This window comes from Pan troglodytes, chromosome 2, assembly GCF_028858775.2.
Source record: "Pan troglodytes isolate AG18354 chromosome 2, NHGRI_mPanTro3-v2.0_pri, whole genome shotgun sequence".
In the NCBI taxonomy this organism is placed as follows: domain Eukaryota; kingdom Metazoa; phylum Chordata; class Mammalia; order Primates; family Hominidae; genus Pan; species Pan troglodytes.
Window position 1 is genome coordinate 4,356,864 of NC_086015.1, and position 25,490 is coordinate 4,382,353.

Consider the following 25,490-nt stretch of genomic DNA (forward strand, 5'->3'; position numbering starts at 1 on the left):
GTAGACAAGGCAGGTACAAAAAATTGTGAGCCCTTGTTTATTTTAGTTTTATAAGTAATGTGCTCACTACTGATATCCACCTGAACAATTTGATTAACACAAAAAACTGGAGAAGTAGATTAAAACCATCCAAAACATTGGGAGATATAGATAGACAGCTGATAGATAGATAGATAAATAATCATATAAACATAGTCATATAAACATAGGGAGACAGATAATATATAGATAATATCTATATTATAGAGCATATATATGTTATAATAATAATCAATGATATCTATATTATATAATATATATATAATAGAGTAATAAACACATTTATTAGGTGAGCTAAGACAGGAAGGAGGCGCATTTGTTTTCCTCTCCAGGCCTTGATTTGGCTCAGATAGAACTCCAGTTCCTTGCACCCTAGCACGTAGCCATCTGCTCAGCCACGCTGGCCCCATCCTTATGCAATGCACGACAGAAGCTGGCCTTGCTGGAACTGCTCCTCCAGAAGACTGCTGTTTGGGGCATTCATTTTCCTTTCATTGTATTCTTTTCTGAATTTGTTTTGGATCATTTTTTGTTTAAAATCTCTCCCTCCTCAAGAGTCGCTGGGCCCCCTTCTTGTGGCCCCGGACAGTGCACAGTGGAACTTGTACTGCTGTTGCTGAGGTGCGTGGCCAGCCAGCAGCAAGCAACTCCTCACCAGGGTCTCGGTGCAGACGAGATCAGTGATCCTCGTTTTGCGAGTGCGACACTCCCAGCCACAGAAGTTCCCGTGTCCAGCCTCAGAGCACAGTGTTTCTCATCACCTCCCCACACACAGACCGCGTGGATGTGCCAGTCTTAGTCTTGGCAGTGGGGCCATCCCAGCTCAGACTTCCGCTTCTTGTGGCAGTTCCTTCTCTTGCCTCTGTCTTCTGGTGCTTGTGCCAGTCTTTCTCTTTCTTTCTTTCTCTTTCTTATTCCTTCTCTCTCTCTCTCTTTCTTTCTTTTTCTCTTTCCTCTTCCTTCCTTCCTTCTTTCCTTCCTTCCTGCCTTTTTTTGAAATGGTCTCACTCTAGCCTGAAACTCTGGGGCTCAAGCAATCCTCCAACCTTGGCCTCCTGAGAAGCTGGGAGTATAGGCACATACCCTATGCCTTGCTAATTTAAAGAAAGAAAATGTTTGTAGAGACGGGGCCTCACTATGTTGCCCAAACTGGTCTTGAACTCCTGGCCGTAAGTGATCCTCAAGCCTCAGTTTCTCAAAGTGCTAGGAATACAAGCATGAGGCACTGCACTTGATCTTATTTTTTTCTAATTAGTTTTCTACTTTAAATGTAACTGTAACTTGTAATCAAACATTATATATATTATCCTTTAAAAAATTCCGAATTTATTATTAGGGTTAAATTTTTATCGTTAGTTTCCAGACTCAATGAGAGTCATTTTTCTATTAATGGAAAATAAGGGACAGACCTTTCAGCTTACCTGGAAGTGCCTCATTTCTTTTTTGAAAATTCCTGCCATGGTACTGATCAATGTTGATATATATGTGAAAAAAATAAAGAGGAGACAAACAGAGGGGACGGTATTTAATAATAAGAGAATAGTAGAGAAGGAGAGAAGACAGTTTTAAAAATGAGCATTCATGGGTTGGGCACAGTGGCTAGCACTTTGGGAGGTCGAGGTGGGAGGATCATTTAAGGCCAGGAGTTTGAGAACAGCCAGGACAGCATATTGAGACCCCTATCTCTATAATTTTTTTTAATTAGCTGCATGTGGTGGTGGATGCCTATACTATCCCAGCTACTAGAGAGGCTGAGGCAGGATGCTCACTTGAGCCAAGAGTTTAAGACTGAGTGATTTCACCACTGCTGTTATCAGTCTTCTGTGATTTTAGGTGTCCAAGGTGGGAGTGAGTGATGAAAATCGGAAAAAGAATTAAGAGGATGTTCTCTTTAATTTACAAATATATTTTTGAAGTTGATTTTTTGTTATAGCTTAGAAATCTGTCATATGTTATTATTGCTTCCTCTCACATATTGCAGTTTTTCTTTCCAGGAAGATTTCATCTTTCAGTGTTGTTTTAGGTTCACAGCAAAATTGGGCAGAACGTGCAGAAATTTCTCTCATACTACCGGTTCTGCATATGCACAGCCTCTCCGTTATCAACACCACCAGCAGTGTGCATTTGTTACAACTGATGAACCTACATTGACATATCAATAACGCCCGAAATCTATAGTTTACATTCGGGTTTCTTTTTTTTTTTTCTTTTCTTTTTTTATTATACTTTAAGTTTTAGGGTACATGTGCACATTGTGCAGGTTAGTTACATATGTATACATGTGCCATGCTGGTGCACTGCACCCACTAACTCGTCATCTAGCATTAGGTATATCTCCCAATGCTATCCCTCCCCCCTCCCCCCTCCCCACCACAGTCCCCAGAGTATGATATTCCCCTTCCTGTGTCCATGTGATCTCATTGTTCAATTCCCACCTATGAGTGAGAATATGCGGTGTTTGGTTTTTTGTTCTTGCGATAGTTTACTGAGAATGATGGTTTCCAATTTCATCCATGTCCCTACAAAGGATATGAACTCATCATTTTTTATGGCTGCATAGTATTCCATGGTGTATATGTGCCACATTTTCTTAATCCAGTCCATCATTGTTGGACATTTGGGTTGGTTCCAAGTCTTTGCTATTGTGAATAATGCCACAATAAACATTGGTGTATACATTCTATGGGTTTTGACAAAGGTATAGTGACACATATCCACAATTGTAGTATCATACAAAGTAGTTTCACTGCCGTAAAAATCCTGTCCTCCTATTCATTCCCTCTTCTCCCTTAACCCCTCACAACCACTTATCTTTTTACTTTCTCAATAGTTTTGCCTTTTCCAGAGTGTCGTGTAGATAGAATCAAACAGTATCTGGTGTTTTCAAATTGGCCTGTTCACTTAATGTGCCTTTAGGTTTCCTTCACCTCTTTTCATGGCTGATAGCTCATTTCTTTTTACCACTGATATTCCATTGTCTGGACACAGTATAGTTTATTTATCCGTTTACCTACCAAAGAATATCTTGGTGACTTTCAAATTTTGTTAAATATAAATAAAGCTGTTAAACATCCATGTACAAGTTTTTTGTGGACATAAGTTTTCAACTCCTTTGGGTAAAAACCAAAGAGTTCAATGGCTGGATCACGTGTGAGAGTTTGTTTAGTTTTGGGGGAAGCCATCAAACTGTACTCCATAGTGACTGCTTCAATAGTAATGCATATACTATATCCACAGTTTATTGACCACACAACTTTTTTTTTTTTACCCAGCATACTATAGCATCAGTATCTGTCACAGTGAGGGTTTGCACTTTTCAGGTAGGGCTGTTCTTTCTTGGGCAGGACTGTGCTGAGCACTGCAGGTCGTTTAGGATCCATGGCTCCTGCCCACTAGATGCAAATAGCACTGCCCAGTCATGTGACAACCCAAGCTGCTCCCGCATAATCCAAATATCACCTGGAGGAGAGATAGCACCTTGGTTGTAATCCAAAAGGCTAGAGGAACACAAACAGGTCTTACCCTCTAATGAGCTGGCCATGTGGGATGCTCCAGGAGTGAAGCTAGTGGAATGTTTTTAGTGATTGAAAGTCCTTAAGAAATGTGAAAAGTGGTTACCTGGATTTATACATATGTAAAAGTTTGCTGAGCTGTGCACTTAAGTTTTGTGCATTTTAGTACATCTGAGATTTTTATTTAATTTGAAAAATAGTCCCTACGTGAATTTCACAGCTATATAAGTTGTTTTCTGAGAAATAACTCAGAAAATAACTTAATGTTGGGATTATTCTCCATCCCTGTAGTCAAATGACCATGAATTTCCGTAATTTTCTTTCTTAGTCTCCACTATGAAAGAATTTGAATTAGATGTCATTACAGCATACTATTTTTTAAGAATCTTACATGTATAGGTGGGAAAACAAAAACATGTATATACATAAGTTTTTATATAACCTATATGTATATATAGGTTATATTCAATTATATTCCAGTTAGAGTTCAACCACAGTAATTTGCTATTTAAATAAATGATATTATTAATGATATTAGTTTATCCCACATCGTTATTAACTAAAGCTGACATTTTCCCAATAAAATCAATTCGCTTATAATAACATCGACATTTCTTTGATCTACTGTGTACAAAATATGCCAACTCTGCAGGGATGATGAGTTAACATTCTAAGCAGTTCTTTTGTCGTGTCACTGCAGTGTTATGAGACATGAAAGAGTGTTTGAATGGATATGGCTATAATGCACAGTGTTTCCTTTGTTTTCAGAGTAACAGCCATTAACAGTTATTTCAGGATTACTGTGTTTATGACACTTGTAAATTGATTTATGGCATTAGCCAGGCAGGTGATTGAACAGAAGCCTTTTAATGTTTGTGTGTGTGTTTATCCTTCTCAGCTTCACAATGTTGAGTGATTCAGATCACACTTCAGGCTTATGGAAATTTGCTGCACCTCCTCCCCATAAGAACTGATTCCGAACCAGGGGAATAGTTTAACCTAGCCTGATAATCACATAAAAAGGAGTTTCATAAAGGGACACTTGAGGTCAGAGAGAAGTGAAGGTGACATCCACTCCATCATGAAAATGTCAAATGGCTTTATATAAGACATCTTGCTTGATGCAGCTCAGTGATTCTTAAGCCATTTTATCATGGAGAGAAAAGAAAATTTAAACATTTCCGAGTTATAGCACTGTCTCAGACTGTTATACAAATCCATTGAGTTATTTTTAAAACTATAATTTGGATGCCAGTGTCATAAAATATCTCTTTCTGCTGGCTATAATAAAAGTTTTGATCTATTTCAAGCATCCTGAGTAGAAAAATGTTGTTTAATGATTTTGCATGCATGAAGTTAATTTCAACCTCTGGAACTCATAGTAGCTGAAACAACTTAATGCTGTTTCTTAGTGAAGAGGAATGTCAACATAGCATGCTTTTTTTCCCCTTCTTTTTTGGCTGTGTGCATTCCATGTTGTCAATGAAAATGGCAGATGGACTGTCACTGACATTTCTGCTTTGTGTAGTTGCTGCCATAGAAATGAAAAAGTTTTTAAAATGGTGATGATAAGAGTCACCTTTTGTTCATTGCATTTGCTGTGTTATATTTTCTTCTTGGAAATTTGACCTAAAACTGTTTGTGAATAATTATTCAGAAAAAAATGTCAAGAATTTTTAAAAATCACTAAAATAAAATGTGCTATGTCAAACCAGCTGCCTTTCTAAGCTGCTTTTGTCCATGTATCACACTCATCAGATTCTATTTCCCTCTAGGATAAAGTAGAAACCTCTTTTTTTAAATTCCAGCATATAAATTTGAATAATGTTATTTGCAAAAGGGAAAATCAAAGCATTTACTATTCATTAGAGCCATTAGAGAACCATAGTGCCAAAGGTTTTGTGTAAACATGACACCATGACTGTTAGGTGAAAAAAACAAGTGATTATTAGGAAATGATTATTATTCAGAGTACATTAACAACAGCCTTGGATCTTTAAAGTAATTTTAAAATAATTTGTTTTAGTGTTCAATTTATAATGGTGGAATGATCTATAATTGTCCAAAGTGAAAATTTAGTCTTAACCATTTTTATGCATTGTTGCCTTTCTATGCTTCATTATTGGAATTTAAACAGTCTCCAGTGGAAACACAATGCAAAGTTGGTGAATTAAGGATCAAAGCATTAAAGAAAAATGAACAGGCATCATGTATACTAACAGCTACCAAGACTTAAATGATGATGTACAATAAAATGGGCTTACGTTTTCTTTAGGTGGGCTATAACTTTCAAAACCCTTAAACCAAGAAAGAAAAAGCATTGAGTCACATTAGTTGCTTAAACTAAATAGACAGAACATACACACTGATGTTTAAAGAAACCCCACCAGCTACCAAGACTTAAATGATGGTGTACTATAAAATGGGCTTACATTTTCTTTAGGTGGGCTATAACTTTCAAAACTCTTAAACCAAGAAAGAAAAAGCAATGAGTTACATTAGTTGCTTAAACTAAATATACAGAACATACACACTGATGTTTAAATAAACCCCACCAGCTACCAAGACTTAAATGATGGTGTACTATAAAATGGGCTTACATTTTCTTTAGGTGGGCTATAACTTTCAAAACTCTTAAACCAAGAAAGAAAAAGCAATGAGTCACATTAGTTGCTTAAACTAAATATGCAGAACATACACACTGATGTTTAAATAAACCCCACATTTTCTCATCTTGTTCCAATAGAAGAGGTGCAGACAGTATGGTAGCTTTAAGAAAGTCTTTTTTTCTGTTTGTTTTTTATTTTTATTTTAGATGTATGGCAGCAGGCATTCTCAAGATTTTGTCTACCTTTTGCCTAAAGAATCTCCTTACTGCTGTTGAAATATTTTAGGCTGATTTCTGATTTCCAAAGACTGAATAAACATTAAAAATGTTTCCATTAGGAAAATGTTAAAATGTACCCCCAATAGAAAGATTAGCATAATCTCCCCCCATTCTTGCTCTCTCTCTCTCTCTCTCTCTCTATATATATATATGTATGTATATATATCTGCTTCAACAATATTCATTATTGCATCAATTTGTTTATTCTATCTCTTCTACCTAAATTAGCTATTTCTACCTTGAAAACCATCCCAAAACACTGATTCAATAAAGGAAACATTTATTATTGTTCCTAAGTCTACTGTTTCTTTGGGAGATTCTGCTGAACTTAGCCAGTCTTGACTGATACTGACCAGCTGGTTCTAGCATCTGCGTTCAGCTGACAGGTTAGTAGGGCAGTCTCATCTAGGATGGCTGCCATTTTACGTTTAGTGGCTGGCTGGCTGTTGGCCAGGATGATGGGGATGACGGGCAAAATGTCTCTTATCTTCCAACAGTGTAGCACAGGCTTCTTTTTAAAATAGCTGAGCAGAGTTTTCAGAGACAGAGAGAAAGAGGAAAAAGGTGCAAGGCTTCTTGAGGCCTAGACTAGAATTCATCCTAGGGTCAAAAGCCTACCAGATTCAAGAAGTGAGGAAATAGCTTCTTAGGAGGAGCTACAAAGTCTTATTACAGAGTGTGTGACCACAAAGAGGGGAAGAGAATCAGAGAAGATTTTGCAATCAATCTACCACACTCTCACACTTTTGGGGAGAGTATTTTATATCAATCAATATCATTTCACCACTATATACTTTAGAGAATTTGCCTTTATTTTGTAAGTTGTTATGATTTTGTAACTCTAATAGCATCCACAAAGTTAACCATGCTCCTTGGATCAGAATATTAGTAGGAGGGACTAGATCCTCATTGCCACTATCAACACAATGATCATCACTTTCACTACTATTAGCAAATTTTATTTATTTTTCTCTGCTAATGATACATTACCTCACTTAAATCTCATAAGTGTGCTATACAGCAGCAACTATCACCCCAGTTTGTACAGCTGAGTGAGCAGGTTGGGTAAACTGCCCACAGCCATCTAGCAATGGTGGCTTTGAACCCAGGTTATACTAACTTTCCCATGGTCTCATCACTACACATCACTTTGTCATGTGACCAGTCAGGAGGCCACTGTAGCTTTGCACTTACTTGGGAGGCCAAGTAGAATGGACAAAGACTTAGCCATCTCTCTCTTCCATTTCTCAAGGAAGAATATGAATGTAAATTAAGGGAGCAAGTTGTTTCTAGATTTGCCACCATGGAGCACTTTTAAAAACATCAAAGGGATCTATGTGGTCACTTTATAATACTCATGATGTGTATGTTAGAGGCTTCTGTTTTGAAGAGGCAAAGAACTTTATTTCCTTTTTGTTGTGTTGGAAGTTGCCCTAGGAGGTATGCACGCTTGTCCATGTTAAACTAATGTCTTGAAATTAGTGTATTCTTAATTCTTATCCCACTAGTCGTACTGGAGAACCTGAGGGAGTCAGGAAGATTCCATTGCATTGAAGCAACTGCGTTGTCTGGGGTAAATACCTGGGGTTCATTGTCTCATGTCAAGAAAATTTAGAACATGGACACATATGAGGAGTTTAGAAGCAGAGGTTTAATAGGCAAAAGAAAGAGAAAGAAAGATAAAGGAAAACAACTCTCTCTCTAGTGAGAGAGAGGGGCTTCCCAGAGGAAAAGGCTGGCCTGCTGCGGATGCACTATATTTTATAGGCAGGCTTGAGGAGGTGGTGTCTGATTTATGCAGGGCCCACAGATTGGTTTGATCAGGTGTGACGTTTACATAGTGTGCAGAAAAGGCTGGCCACCCTACTCTTATTACCCTAATATTATTATGTGAATGGGCTTTCCAGTTGACCGGTGCCATCTTGTCTGCTCCTTACTGTACATGTGGCTGGGAAGGGAAGATGGAGCCGCCATTTTTGAACATGATTGGCACAACTGCCAGGGTCTATGTCTGCAGCTCTATTTTACAGGCTGCTCTTTGTTAGAAAATAATCTGGGGGCTGCATTTCATTGAAAAGGAAAACCTTACCGAGGACTCTAGTACCCTCACTATCTGCCTAAGTAATTTCTTCTTAACTCCTATGTGAGTAAGATGTGACACTAAGATATGTATTAGGTTGGTGCAAAAGTTATTGTGGCTTTTGATGGCAAAAACCACAATAACTTTTGCACCAAGCTAAATTTTTCTTTTGAAGTGGTTGGCAGGGATGATTTTTTTTCCTAAGGATGAGCTACGATAGTAGGAATTAAAATTTAACCCACTTTACCCAGATTCATAAAAATTAATAGATTCCTTTGTGGATCTGAGTTGATATCATTAATATAAGCTATCAGACATCAGCTTCATGTGACTTAACTTCAAAAATATTTTAGTAAGAGTATGACTGGAATGTTTATAACACAAAGAAATGATAAATGCTTCAGGTGATGGATACCCCAATTACCCTGAGGTAATTATTCCACATTGTATGCCTGTATCAAAACATCTTATGCACCCTATAAATACTACATACTCATAGAAAGTAAAAATTTTAAAAAAATTAGTTCTTGTCTTAGTGCCAGCTCCATCCTGAGTTTCAACATTGCTATTATCTTTGAGGTCTAGCATGAGGCATTAAATGCCATTGTTTCAAGAAAGATACATGGGAATATAATTTTATTGCTATCTTACTCTTGCAAAATGGAATTCCTAAGAAACATACCCTTTATGAATTCTGGCAATGAAACTAAGACTGACTTTCCGTTTTCAATCTGAAAGCTATTTTGGAGCTTTCATCGTCAGCTAATGGAGTCTTACTTGAACGGGGTCACATTTAAATATCTAATAATTTTTATGTTGTAGCCTGTGAACATACAAATTTCAGGTAAATTGAAGCTAATTCCTGCAGGAGGTAAGGTCATATGTAGAATTAGTCATTATTCATATTCTGAAAACTGATGATGTCATTATGGGAGAGAATTTCTTGGGTCAAGACCATGCATTTAAAACGATTAAAATTCAAAAAATGGGATCACCATTACTGAATAATTAGTATCTATAGGCTACTTTACTACCCCAATTAGAGACCACTGAACTTACTGCCCTAAATCAAGAGATTAATGGAAATTGAGAGTGTTCTCACTTATTTGGCTATCTAGTTATTCTTGTTCCCTATTTCAGAGGTGAGATGATGTTAAATATTAATCTGGAAATACGATCTCCTAGTAGCATAATTCTTTGGAAAGTCTTGCTCCTTACAAATAAAAGACAACTCATAAAACACATACATGAGATGCTCTTAAAGCCATCAGCGTTGAATACTAATGGAACCGAATATTAAATAATAACTAGATTGCAAGTAAAGATTGATATATAATAAACAATGACTTTAGATGACTATTACCAAAATGTTTCAGAAAAAAAAAACAGGAAAAAGAAAATTCGAAGGGGCAAGGCATTGATATTTTCCTCAAAATTTTCATATTAATAATAGCTACATGGTTTAATGTCTCCCAACTTTGTACAAATATGTAGGACTCACCTTTTGTAGTTAAGGCAGTATTTTGGTTTTTATAATGAAAGCATTTTTCCATGTTGTATTTCATTGATTAGGATAACTCATTTCATCAGAAAAGTAGTGTCAATTAACATAGTGACACATTTGAACATATATGTTAAATTTACCAGTAGAAATTAAATTACAAGTATAAGTTATTTGTCATTAGAAAATATTCTGAAGCATACATGAGTCATTTTTTCCAATTCCCATTTTACAGATGGGTCAGTTGAGGTCAGGCAGAGTAGAGTAATGCCATTACTCTAATTCAGGACAAACATTCACAACTTTTTTGGAGGTGGGAGGGTAGTATTTTCTTTTATGATTAATATAATTTTGTTCTCAAAGTAAAGCATAAACAGTGTTGCTGTTCCTTAAGACTCCTAAAACTGTGAAACAACAGCCAGTAGTTAATACTTTAAATTTTACCAATCGGTACACATATACAAAAGATACAGGTCTATAATATCTTAAGATGCAATTTAAAGTGAAATAATAAAGCGGAAATACTTAGAATTTAATGTAAGTTTAAAGACTTTACTATCCCTGTGTTAGCTAACTTTTTTCACCAGTTCTAAGTGAACACATAGAGTAATTGATTTTTAGAAAACAAAACAAAATTACATACCTGAAAGACTAATTATCACATTTTGGAGCAAATTATTGTATTATTACCTGCAAGAATACATGATAGACAATGTGTAAACAATGTTTAGACATCTATTATCACAATGTTTCAGAAAAAAATTGAAATTGTAAGAGAAAGTAAAAAAAAATTGAAACCTTAATTCTTATTCTATTTCTGTAAACTTTGAAATGAATAAATATTCTGTTTAAATGAGAAGCATCTTACGCCTTTGTCTTCTGCTTGAACCAAACTCACATTTGTAAATTTCAGTTAAAATGGTGGCCTTTATTCTTTTGTTCTTTATTATTTCTTTCCTCTATCTTGCTGGAACTATCCATCTTCTATTAGTGTGAAAACTTTGAAGATGAAAAGCTATTTCACCAGAAAAATCATTGATGTGTTTGTGATCCTTAATAATGACTCAAATGGGAATAGATATCTAATATAAGGAACTGAGTAAAAAAGAACCACTTTTTAAATAAAATTAACTAAATGAAGTTATTCTCTTAGCCATTAACCCTCATCAGTCATATACACCATGGAATACTACACAGCCATATAAAGAACAAAGTTGTGTCCTTGCAGCAACATGGATGCACCTGGGGGTCATTATTCTAAGCAAATTAACTCAGGACCAGAAAACCAAATACCACATGTTCTCATTTAGAAGTGGAAGTCCAACACTGAATACACACAGACATAAAGATAAGAATAATAGAATATTATGGACATAAAGATAAGAATAATAGAATATTAATTGTGGACTACTAGATGGGGGAGGGTAAGAAGGAGTGAGGATTGAAAAACTACCTATCGGGTGCTATGCTCATTACCTGAGTGATGGAATCATGTATACACCAAGATTCAGTGGCACTCAATCTACCTATGTAACAAACCTGCAAAGTTACCTCCTGAATCTAAAATAAAAGTTGAGAATAAAAAAGAAAAACCACTCATGTGTATAATATCATACCTTCCAAGTAAAACTTCCTCTGACTTAGGATTTTCTGGAATAGTCTGTGGTTTACAATAGAGTGTATATTCGCTGTCCTTTATTTTACATACAAAGAGGAAAATCTAATTTCATTCATGTGGAGTCATGAGAGAACAGTTCCATAAGGAGGAAACGTACTGCCAAACCAAAAAAAAAAAAAAAGAAGGTATTTAATTTGTTCTGTTGAAATTTTAGAGTTTGTGAACTAACATGTTATTCTGTTTGTGTTTTTAGTTTCCCGGTTAACTAAGGTCTCAGCTTTAAACCAAAAGTGAGAGGAGACATTAAGATTTTCATTCTTACTGGGTTGTCTTCTTCCTGAAGAGCAATGGAGCCGCTTTTACTTGGAAGAGGACTAATCGTATCTCTAATTTTCTTCCTGTTAAAATTCTCAAAAGCAATTGAAATACCATCTTCAGGTAAAGTTAAAACATTCAGTGCCTATTAATGGAATTTCATATTTGCATTTTGATTTTTAAGTAGAATACTTATGGATTGAGGATGTGACTTTTCTACCATATTTCTATATATTCTTTAGCAATCTGTCATGAGAATTCGTATCTATCTTTTTCGTTTTGTGGGTGGCTGATACATGACTGCTGTAATTATTTTGCAACCCAGGCTTTTTAGTTCCTTATGCAAACTTAGAACATAACAAGAATAGTAACCTATAGATAAGCTAGTATTTTTCCATATGTCTAGGATTATCTGCAATATTACCAACAACTTCACTTTTGTATACTTAGGTTAGTTAATCAAGATTCAGAAATTACTGGCATTCAACAAATTATGTCAAAAAGGAATTGGATGAAGTTTGTATTCTTTTTCAAAATGATTATATTTAAGAATGAAAGCAATGAATTAGCAAAATAATAAGCCATTTTACAAGTAAAAGTATAAGATGATATGAACTCTCAAAATTTACGGCATTATATAGTGTGAATTCATATTAAGAGGTTAAACAGTAGTCTGATGGAAATATATAAATATATATTCTAACATATATTGGTAAAATGGATGCAGATTTTTAGGCATTATAAATCAGTTTGAACAAACCATGGTAATTAATAGTTAAAAAAAAAAAGATCAGCATCAGCAGGACATGGTGACACATGACTGTAGTCCCACCTATTTAGGAGTGTGAGGCAGGAGGATTGCCTGAGCCCAGGAGTTCAAGACTGTAGTGTGCAATGATCACACCTGCGAATAGACATTGCACACCAACCTGGACAATATAGTGAGACTTTGTTGTTTTAAAAAAATAAAAACTAAAAAAATCTGCAAACAGAACATATGTAATAGTATATCAAGTCTGCCATGTATAGATCTTGCACATTTTTCTTGTATTACATGCATATGGGTTCTAAAAGACCCACGAGAGCTTATTAAGACATCTTTATCCGTATCATTCAGGAATAATCTCTATTGCCTCTTCTGTATATAATTTGGAGGGTTATTATATTAGAGGTGTTGGTTCTTTATTAGAATTTTAGCATTGCAGGTGATATTTGTGGATCTTCTACATTCTAGAGAAATAATCTTGAGCTCATAAAATTTGATAAATCTTAGAAAAGTGTTGGGACTTAACTAAAACGTTGCTTTTGAAGTGCTCAGACAGACTGAATGTGAATAGAAAAGGAAACAACTCTCTGACTATATATAATATAATGTATTTAAAAACTATTCTAAGGGCCACCTTAAATTAGTTGATGTACCTATTTTATATTATGCACTTTGGAAAGAACTGAAATTGTAGTTCCATCCCCCCAGGTAGAAATCCCTTCTCTATTATTTTTAACAGAGAAGTAAGCTCTGTTTTGACATTTCCATTTCTTAAGAAATTCCACTTATCTGACCTACAAATATATAGACTTAAAGTCTGCTTTACATTTGGCTGAAATCTTTCGGCCTACACAATGTGTTAGATTTCGTCACTGACCAGCCTTTTTGTAGAAATTCTGGTCAGGAGTCTAAAGTACCTTCATCTTTAGTGAATTCTTTTCTTTGAGTATGCAGTAGCAAGTTAAGAGCAAGCTTCTTGGTAATCCTGTGGAAAAAGGTTAATAATTTCACATTGTCTTCCGAATAGCAACGAAGATGCCTCTGAGATTACTGATTCAGATTTCTCACCATAATCTCTGGCATACACATTTATTCTTCATCATTTCTTACTTTGTCAGTGGTGAAGGATGTGAAATTTTGTATTAATTCCTGGCCCACATTTTTATTCTGGTTGTCTCAGTTACTTATGCATTTTCGTGCTGTAAGGTCCTTAGACAACAATTGTTATAAAATATTAATGACATGTTTCCAGAACATCTGAATATTATTCATTTTTTCAGGGCTCTAGAGCACTCACAAATAAATGCAACTAAGGCAGATATCCAATTTGAATGTCAAGGAGTCTGGTGTCTCTGTAATTGGCTTGATTATAGAGGAAAGGATTTATAATGTAGAATATATATTCTTATAAACACCCAAAGGTTATTAGCTCCGTTCTCCAAATAATTAGTTATTGCTGAGCCTTTACAACCTTAGCAAATTTAGGAAAGAATAATGTTCTAATAAACAAGTTGTTCACAAGTTATTAGCTGATATCTAAGGGACTGTGGCCACTGTGTATCATCCCTCACCGTTTATAACTGCAATAAAATTTAAATAATATGAATTTGCAATAAGCTCAAGTCCTGCTCTACACAGAAATAGTAGTAATCAGAAACAAAGTAAATGTGAATGAAAATACAGATATTTTGCATGTTGGTTTATGAATATCCAGTAGATAAACACTGAACTTGAACTAAGTTCAGTTACCATAAGCTGGTAAAACTCACTTATCAGATTTATTGGGCAATAATGAAAAATTTTAAAAAAATAGAATTAATAGAAAAAAATTAGAATTTGGAAAGGCATTTAGTTTTTATTCTACTCTGGCTGTCAATGCTCAAAATGTGGTTTCCAGAATTCTTGGGGTCCCAGAGATACATCCAGATGGTCTGTGAGATCAAACTGTTTTTATAATAAACCTAAGATGCCATTTTTTCATTTTCACTGCGTTGTCTTTTGCTCTGATGATACAAAAGTAATGAGGGCTGGGCGTGGTGGCTCATGCCTGTAATTGTGGCACTTTGGGAGGCTTGAGGTCAGGAGTTCAAGACCAGCCTGGCAAATGTAATGAGACCTCATCTCTAAATTATATACATATATATATAAATATATATACATATATATATATATATAAAATGAATAGCTGGGTGTGGTGGCTTGCACCTGTAGTCTTAGCTACTTGGGAGGCTGAGGCAGTAGGATCATTTGAGCCCAGGAGGTTGAGGCTGCAGTGAGCCATGATCATGCCACTACATTCCAGCCTGGCATTGGCATCAAATTTACTGGTAGTCAGGTGATATTTAATGTCCATATACTCAGAGTAAAAAACTCTCAAAACAAAGCAAAACAAAAACAGTTTTGTTTATGATTATAATTGTTGAAGCACTTAAAAATTATTAATGTTATTAATTATCTACCTTGGAATACATACTTTCTAACATTCTAGTGAAGTGGGAAGTAGATATAAAATAATTCTGCTATGCATCAAAGTATTATGACAATCTCTATTTCTTAATTGCATCATTGCCTGAGTCCTGAGCTGGACATCATCTTTACTTTAAAGTTATGACTGAAAAATTAAGGTTGCTCAGATAGATATAGGTCAGATATTTTTCTGAAAGTGAACCAAGTGAGCCCATTCATTTCCAGATAAACAACTGACCATATATAAGGTCATTGATAAAATGTGAGTGTTCAAGAAAACATTAGAATTGTGGAGGACATGTATTGTCCACTGTAAGCTTGAGAGCTTCCCGATACTTAATACTGCTGATTAGATCAGTGGCAATTCTAACAAGTGTCAATTTTTGATATTCTATAATGAAATGCATCAATGTTTGGAAGACACAAAATTCAGTGAGCGGGTATTTTTTCCAAATGAAAGCTGCATGATGTTACAAAATCATTTGTAGATTAAAAAAAGTAAAATGGTTTAATGGTACACAATATGAAAAGTTGATTGATAGGGTTTAGATTTCACATTTCAATGAACGTTTAAAAAACTACACTTGTTGTATCTACAATCATCAGAAAGGACTCTAAAACTTCCCATCATTTTTTAACTACGTTATGTGTATACAGCTGAATTTTCTTTATATCTTTGAACAAATCAACCCTATTTCAACAGATGAAATGCAGAAGCAGATAAAAGAATCCATCTGCCTTCTCAAGAAATTGCAGAGATGGCCTTTAGTTCTAGCCACTCGAAAGGCTGAGGCGGGAGGGTGACTTGAGCTTGGGATTTCTGGGCTGCAGTGAGCAATGATCCTGCCACTGCGCTGCAGCCTGCATGAGTGAGCAAGACCCTGACTCAAAGAATTAAGAAAAAAGCAATTACAGAGATTTGCAATCATGTAAAGTAATGCCATTCTTCTCATAATATTTAAAGGTTTTCATAAAATATGTGATTTATTTTAACATTGAATTATTTTAAATAAATTCATAAGTAAACATTTTGAAAGACATTTTGAAAGACTTTTTCAGTTTTTATTCCTATTATAGTAAATATTGTTAGCTATACCCCACATGAACAAATGCTCTTTGAGATGTCTTGTAGTTTGTAAGACTGCAAAAGAGTCCTGAGACCAACACGTTTGAGAACAATTTATCTAGGCTAAATGCTTAATATTACAAATGAGAAAACGGAGAGTGGTTCAGGGCCTGGTCCAGTGTCACCGGTTTTAGGGCCCTATTTGCAACTCTACTGTGGAACAGTACTTATTTAAGTTAGGCTCTGTGCCTGTCTCCAAATTGCTTTTCTCATACTTTATTTGCCACAGTCAGGTCCCTGCTGCGAAACAGTTTGCATTTCCTTGTGAATCAACCCTGTCTTTTTATTAGAGATTCTAAGAACTGTACTAAAACTGGGATGTCTCCTTTTGAAAAATACTGAGTGCTCATCAGCAGCAGATCTTTACACACTTCGTGGTCTATGTTTTATTTCAAAGCTTAATCCAAGTTGTAATTCCAGCATTAGTAAATTTATTTTATAGTTGCAATTCTCAGAAATGTAAGCTCTACTAGGTGAGAGGCAAAATCACTTCCTACTTTATTTATTTATTTATTTATTTATTTATTTATTTATTTACTTTTACTTTTATGAAAGAGTCTCACTCTGTCACCCAGGCTCAAGCTCAGTGGCTTGATCACACCTCACAACAGCTTCAACCTCCTGGTCTCAAAATTAATCCGGTTAATTTTTACATTTTTTTGTAGGGATGAGAGTCTGCCTATGTTACCCAGGTTGTTCTTGAACTCCTGGGCTTAAGTGACCCTCCCACCTCAGCCACCCAAAGTGTTGGGATGACAGGTGTGAGGCACCAAGTGTAGCCCACTCCCTACTTTTTAAAATTGTGTTTGTCTTGTAGATTACTTATCAAACACTAACAGAGTTTGTCACAAGAGGAGGGCATATTTGAATATGAAGAAACTATTAATGCCATTATGCATCAGTTATTATTATATAATAATGGTTATTAGTAAGTTAAATTCTCTAAGGAAACAGAACAAAACTTCCAATAGATAAGTGAGAAAAGGTTATAAAATGAAAACATAAATGAGGAATAACAAACACTAAACCAGCCCATGAAAGAACATTTATTACCCCCAAAAAAAGAAAATTAAAATAAAGAGAATAAGGAGTTTATATTTTCCTTTGTAATAAATGCTAAACTATTTTATTATTTTGAAATGCTAGCATTCACTGGTGGCAAAAATACACAGAACCACTCTATTTTTGTTATTTGTGTATATATTCTGTGGTGAAATGATATTTACAATTTACCCAGAGTAATTACCACTTGTGTCCATGCCTGGAAATTTATCATAAATTAGTAATTCAAAAAAGGAAAAATCTATTTACTCAAAATTCCTATTGAAATAGTTTACCTGGAAAGAAAAAAAATGGATAATAATCTAACGACCAGTAATATAATTATTAAAAATTATAGCATATCAGTGGGAAGAAATAATGTAAAAGCAGTACATTAATTATAATGTGTTTATAGAAACATGGAAGACTACAAACGGAACTTTCAAAGTGACTGAACTAAGTAAAAATGCATATGCATGCTAACATAGATTGAATGCCAATAATTTTAATAATATATATTTTTAAATTGTGATGACATAGCAACTTTTCTTCTGCTATAAAAATCATTACATTATTCTGGGTTTAAATAAAGTGAACATATATTAAAACATGAAATGATGGCAGTGAAGTGTATTCCTTAGAAGTAAGTACATGTTGCAAAGAGAGAGTGAGATTTATTCTGATCTTCACTTTTGTATCATCCTTTCACTTATCAGTATACAAAAGAGGTTTAAAGTGTTTTCACAATAAATTAACCTTGCCTAGTTTGAATAGTGTGTTTTTAAGTACCTATTTTAATATTTAGTTCAACAGGTTCCAACAATCATAAAACAGTCAAAAGTCCAAGTTGCCTTTCCCTTTGATGAGTATTTTCAGATTGAATGTGAAGCTAAAGGAAATCCAGAACCAATGTGAGTATTCTTTCAAACGAAGTGGTTCTTTAAATGCGTGCTGTTCTTTATGCTGCTCTTTACTCTTACCATCATAAGCTTGTTGGACTATGAATCTACGCATGATTAAAGCCAAGGGTTTACAAAAAATCATATCCATGCAAACAAAAATAAAATTTGGTTATTTTACATATGTTTTTCTGCCACTTGAATTTATTTTGACCATAAACTAAGGGCTGTTATTAAAATACTTAGAGTAGTCTTTGGTACAGCAGAAATACTCCACAATCCCTTAGTCTACAAATAAATAAGGTAGCTGAAAACTAGAAGATCCTGTATTCTACTTAGTAAAATGTAGCATTTATTAAGTCAAAGTTTGTAAATACCATTCTATACATATTTATAATTGTGTGTCTTTAAATTTAAACATCTTATTTTGTGGATAGGTTGTTACTTGATTTTTTTTAAGTTGTCATAGAAATATTGTCATCTCAGGTGGCAGAGTACTATTGCATGATATACTACTATCTAGTATTATTTTATTTTAGAATTAAATAATTGTTATTCTAGGTGACCATAATCACTGATGAGCTTTTTCAAAATACCTTCTATGTTTGGGGAGGGAGAAAGAAATGTGGATGTAGTGGAAGTGAGAAGGCAGAGGCTGTGGGAAGAATTCCCAATATTAAAACTCTACGTGATTCTAAAAGGGAAAGCAAAGCTACATACTCTGCTATTATTCTGCATGATGACCTTATATTCATTAAGAATATCCATATTTAATGAAAATCGATGATTTCCAATTGTATCATGACTATTATTATTGCCTGATAAGTTGATATTTAATAATCATTAGTGACCCATTAACGTGCTAAATTATAATTATTTCTATGTTTAACCAAATGGAATATATTCAATCAATATATGTAAGTATGGATAGAATTACAATGGAATTAAGGATAATTTATTCAATTAATATGAATATATTGATCAATATCATGATATATTAATATTAATTAGCTGAATTATTATGTCAAAAGGTAATACCACACACTTGTCAACAGTGAAATATAAGACACACAGAGAGAAGTAAAATAAGTCAGGAGGGTGGCTGAGTAGTCCTACTCCTAATGAGAATACATGTCCATTGAATGTTTGTTATTCCTGTTGGAAGAATAATCACATAGATTAGTGTAAGAATATGGCGTCCTGAAATACACCCAAATTTGTATGGGTAATTCCAATATACAATGCTGAATACAATCTAATTGGGAAGTCATTGTTTGTCTATCAGACTGATAAAGATTTAAAGAGACTTCTTAATGTCATTGTTCATAGAACGGACACTCTAGCATACTGGGGTGGGAATTTAACTGTGTACATTTTTTTTCTAGAATATAATTTTGCAACATTTATCAAATACTATAAAAAGTTTTTAATTATTGGTTTATTAATCTCATTTCTAAGGAACTGGCATATTGAAATATTTGGACAAGTACCAAAGAATAAATATATAGGGTGGTTTCTCACAATATTGTTCATAAAAGGAAAAACATTGAAATGGTTAAAAGTAATTAAATTAGTAACCATATGACAGAAGATAATGTAGCTATAAAAATTGTCTTTGGTATCATTATAATAATGGAAAAATTCAGTTGGCCAAATTATATATTCAGTGTGGTCTCAAATATGTGACAAAATTCTAAAAATACTAATAGGAAATATTAGCAAATGTAATAATAATGGGCTTATCTGTTTTGGGATTTTGAGTGAGTTCCTTACACACACACATACATGAACAGAAATTATATATGTTTCTTGTAGTCTCCAGAATATTAATAATAATCTTGTATTACCTTTCTAATTAAAAATAAATAAATAATTTTAATTTAAAAAAGCAAAAGCTAATTTCAATTTTAATCCTCTCTTTTATCAAGCTGTTTTATGGACAGTAATATTTCTCAGATTCTTCTGAGACCCTTATTTATATTCTGTTATATTCCATTAAGTATATACTTTTTATCATAAAATGTCTTGATTTTGTCAATTTTATGCAATTGTTAATAAGTACTCTAAAAATATGTCATTATTTTTCAGGATTATTAAGTTCAGTTTTATTTTTTAGATTTTCGTGGACTAAGGATGGCAACCCTTTTTATTTCACTGACCATCGGATAATGACATCGAACAATTCAGGAACGTTCAGAATCCCAAATGAGGGGCACATATCTCACTTTCAAGGGAAATACCGCTGCTTTGCTTCAAATAAACTGGGAATCGCTATGTCAGAAGAAATAGAATTTATAGTTCCAAGTAAGTACTATAATGGGAATTTCATTTTACAAGTGTTTTAGTGAAATGTTAAATAGGAGTTAGATTGGGTTCCAATGAAATAAAGCAGTTATTAATTAAATCAACTTATATGTGTCTTGTATTTTATTTATAAGGAAAAACTTTCTCCAGGTCTTGATACTTAAAATCGGATGACCTTAGAAAGCAACATAATTTGACTCTGTTTCAGTAACCTTATATCTAACATGGAAAAATATAATATCTGCTTTGCCTTATACGATGAGAATTAAACATATTATTGGTTAAACTTGGCTAAATTCCATGCAGTAATAGATAATCCCAAAACCTCTATGTAAACACAAAGTTATTCCCCGATAAAGCAATTTACTGTGGGCCTGGCAGCTCTTTCATGCAGCCTTCTCGCTGATCTCAGCTAATGGAGACATCATCATTCCGTGGTTGCCTCTTGTGAAACATGCCATTTTGATCAAAGAGTCTGGGACAGAAACATGAAGAATTGTACACTGGCCCTTAAATGCTTCTGACAAGAAGTTATGCAGGCAACTCCTACTCATGTTTTGTTAGGTGGGGCAAAGCAAGTTGCATAGTCCCATCTAACATCAATAGTATGATGCTCATTAGGAAAGGAGAAACAGCTATTGGTAATGTTAACCATAAATAAAGTTTATGTAAAACTGCAAGACACTTTGTTGTTAGAGGTGTATTTATCAGTAATCGTCCCCTGAAGTAGTGTACTTTATTCATAGTTTATTTGCCCTATGTGCATGGGATATCCATGACCACCTTTTATATTTTAACATGTTTTCCCCCTGTTCTTAATATATCCACCATTACACAATTTTAGCCAAAGCCTTTATAGAGTAAATTGGTAAGTATAAAACTGTCAGCCAGCTTCTATTCGGTAATTTCTTCTTTTAGAGTCCTAGATAAGAAAGTATTTCAAAGAAAGTCCTAGGACTTGCAAAATATGAACACTTGATTCTGGGGGTGCAGAATGGCCACAAACTTCAGAAAAACAAATGATGAATCCTTAACCCAAAAGTTCAGAGAGGGCATTGTATTTAAATTGTCCTAAAGTCCTTATATAATTCTAGAGGAAGGAATATAGGTCAAACTTAGACTCAGAAGTAAGGTGTGCATCTTAAAATTTATAAGTATTTACACTAAAATTATAAGAAAATAGTATTATCACACAATGTGGTTGATGCAGGGGATGAAAAAATAAAGACAGAAAAAAAGTGAGACAAGCAGAAAGAAAAAGAGATAGAAATAAATTCAAATATATCACAAATGAAAGATAAAAGTAAATAGAATAAATGCTCTGAGTTAAAAAAAAGCTATAAACTTTTTACAACACATCTATCTAAACCATAAGGATACAGAATTGTTGAAATGAAAAAGACAGAAAAGATATCCCAGACAAATGCTTTCCAAATGAAGGTAGGTATGACCTTATTAATGTCAGTCATAACAGACTTTATTTGTAAAAGCCTTCATAGAAATTAATTTACCAGACATATATAATATTAAAATACCTGAAGCAAAAATAGAACTACAAAGAGAAATAGAAAAATTCACCATAATAATGAGATATTAACATATCTTTTTCATTATTTGCTCACTCAAGCAGAGAAAAACATCAGTGAGCATATAGAAGATTTAAAGAATACAATCACAAGCTCCATCTAATGAAAACACATAGAATATTGTAACTAACACGGCAAAATGAGTTTTTTCATACACACAGGGTAAAAGGTTATATTTGATGATATATTGGGCTATGAGGAAAATATCAAAATGTAATTAAGTTAGAAATCAATAATAAATAGAAAACTTAAAAAACTTATATCTTTGAAAACTAAGAAATATATTTCTAAGTGAGTCTTAGGTCAAGTACCAAATGGTAAGGAAAATAGAATAAATTTTGAAGTGATGACAGTGAAAACTCTACATAACAAAACATGTTGAATGCACTGAAAGCATTATTTAGAGGGATCTTTATCATTTTAAAGACATATTAGAAAAACATAAAGGATGAAAATTAATGATCTTAGCTTATTAGGTAACATAATTTTAGGATAAAAATGAATGAGCTAATTTAAGGCAACAGAATAAACTGTAGTGAAGGGAGAAAATAGTATAAAAGCAGAAAATAAATTCAACAATGTGGTATGTAATCTTTGTAGTGAAAGTATCCATATTTATTAAAAAAGAAAAAATCTAGATAAATAGAAAATAAGTAAACTATTTCTATTTATTGGAAGAATCTATACACTTAAAATGCTCATTCTCAATGGGTTGATATATAGAAGAATTGAAACCAGAACGCCTATAGTTTAGTTTTTGTTTCTGTTTGTGAAATGTGACCAGCTGGTTCAAAAATATATTTGAGGAACAAAGGGCAAAATTCGGTAGAAATTCTTAAAGAATAACAAGTCATGGGGATTCTTGTTTTCAGAAATCAAGATTCAGCTTAATTCAGGAATTAAGCCATTATGGTTCTGTGCAGGGTTACACAAATCAGAATAGCATAGTAAACCCATAAACAAACCATCACATATGTAAAAATAGTTGACGGAATTAGCATGTTAGCATGGATCTCTCTCTCTCTCTCTCTCTCTCTCTCCCACTCTCTTTACTTTGAACTAAACTTTGTGGGACAATTGATAATTCACACAGAGAAACATTTATATGGACTTCTACCTCATATCATATAAAAAATCATCTCAGAGTGGATAAAAGGCTGAACAATGAAAGGAAAAAATGTTTTAAAAAGTTAGGCTATTCGAACAATATGTTTATCACCAGGGTCATAAATACAGAGAAAGATTTCTTTTTCTTTCTTTTCTTTCTTTCTGGCTTTTTTGTTTGTTTTTGTTTGTTTGTTTTTGACAGGAAATCACTCTCTCCAGGTCAGGCTGGAGTGCAGTGGTGCAGTCATGGCTTCATGGCTCACTGCAGTCTTGAACTCCTGGGTTCAAGTGATCCTCCCCTCTCAGCCTTCTGAGTAACTAGGACTACAGGCGAGTGCTACCGTGCCTGGCCAATTTTTATTTTTATTTTTATTTTTAGAGATGGGGTCTCACTATGTTGCCCCGGGTGGTCTTGACCTCCCAGCCTCGAGCAATCTTCCTGCCTCAGTGTCCCAAAGTGCTGGGATTACAGCCATGAGCCACCATGCCCAGCGTGGGATGATTTCTTTAGTCATATTAAAGCCTCATGAAGGAAATCATCAAGAATATGTTTTCCTACATTTGATTTTAGATCCTTTTTTTATCGAAAGACTCTAGGAAGAAAGTACAAACAAAAATAAGCCACAACTCAGATAAAAATTATTGATAATGCATACAACTAAAAATAGTATGTATTCATAAATAATTTTACAAATCTTTAGAAAAAAGATAAATGACAAAGTGGCAACATATATAAACTTGAACCTCAGACTGGAGGGCCAATAAAAATGTGAAAATGTGTTCAACATCTTTAGTTACCAGAAACAGACCTATTGTAACCCTAGTGATAAAAGCATTTGATCCTACCCAATTGGGAAATATCAGAAAATCCAAAAGTAAAAATTTTAGCTTGCAATACACAGCCAACAGAATACGTATCCACTACTGATGACAGTCTAGCTTACTGCGTGATCTTTGGAAAACATTTTCTAATCCCCTCCTTCGTTGAAGATGCTCTTACTTATGACCAAACAATTCCATTCCCTCGCTCATGTGCATGTGCCTCTTGTCCATACATACCAGGAAGATTTGTGGTCACATTGTTTATATTTAAAAATATGCTGGAGAAATACAACAGTCCACTCAAAGTAGAATGGATCAATGCATTGTGCTGTATTCATACCAAAAATACTATTCAATAGTAAATAAAACGTCAAGAATATGTTAAGCAATAAAAGTAAATCTTGGAGAAAGTTTGAAATATGTAAAACTGACTACAATTTTGATTGGTATAATTTTATTGTAAAATTATAACGAAAAATAAGAGAATGATAAAAACAATATTCGTGGCAGTAATTACCTGTAATGGAAGTAAAAATTGGAAAATGGAAGTGGGGGTTGAGATCAGCACCCGACAAAAAGGTGATGATGATATTCCTATTTTGTAAAATGGGTAGTAGGTGAATGGATTTCCATTGTGTTTCTTTCTTTCTTTGTGTTTTTTTACATTTATTCTGTAAACAATCGTTTTATATTCTTAAAATGAGTAAGTGTGAAGCATCCCGTGTGTCTCAAGTGGACGTTTCTGAGTTACTGAGATATTTTAGTATCAGACCAGTGACATGTCAAACTGAAACTTGTTCTCAGGAGTTTGGATTTGAATTGACTTTCAGTAGGAAATGTCCATGAATTCTGGATTAGAAAGTATTGCTATGAAAATTGTGGTTGATCATCGTTAAACTGTGTGTTACATTTATATACTTCACTGAAATAAGTTAAGACCAGAGAAAAGGACAGATTAAATATCTTTTGTAGGAGGCAAGTCATGAGGGTGATTCCTAACCTAAATTCTAGTGGTTGCTATGGAGACACAAAGGAAAAGGCAACAGCTAGATCTATTGCAAAGAAAGGAATGGCAGAATTTGGTTTAAGATTCTGCAATTAAAGGATTTCAATTTTTTTTCCTGTCATTATTTAGGCAGACCAAGTGAAGACATGAACAATATAAGGATAATTCTGACCAGAATATGGTATGAGAGTATTGTATTAAGAGCTGGGAGTTGGATCCGAGCTACGTTGTTGGATAATTGCTCTATTTTTTTTTTTTTTTTTTTTTTGCTGCTGCTGCAGAAAAGAGCAAAATAAATTAGGTTCCTTATGCATCATTTCCAGCCTCTCCTGAAATTACTTCATCATCTGACAGCTTTCTGCAACCATCTATATATTGAATAGTAACCCAACCCAATCCTTAGGAGTTTATAAAT

The 25,490-nt window shown here is 34.0% G+C and overlaps 1 protein-coding gene across 8 annotated transcripts in view; it reads left to right on the plus strand.

Annotated features, from left to right (window-relative positions):
• The window catches only part of CHL1 (cell adhesion molecule L1 like), a 206,131-nt gene that overhangs the window by 110,743 nt on the left and 69,898 nt on the right, over positions 1–25,490 (plus strand). For all 8 annotated transcript variants that reach the window (XM_009444749.5, XM_001136954.5, XM_001136570.5 and 5 more), the window contains 3 exons: positions 11,891–12,075; positions 18,157–18,262; positions 20,367–20,554. In XM_009444749.5, the coding sequence (XP_009443024.1) occupies positions 11,985–12,075; positions 18,157–18,262; positions 20,367–20,554 (385 nt within the window). In that variant the 5' untranslated portion in view covers positions 11,891–11,984. The remainder of the gene's footprint in view (positions 1–11,890; positions 12,076–18,156; positions 18,263–20,366; positions 20,555–25,490) is intronic.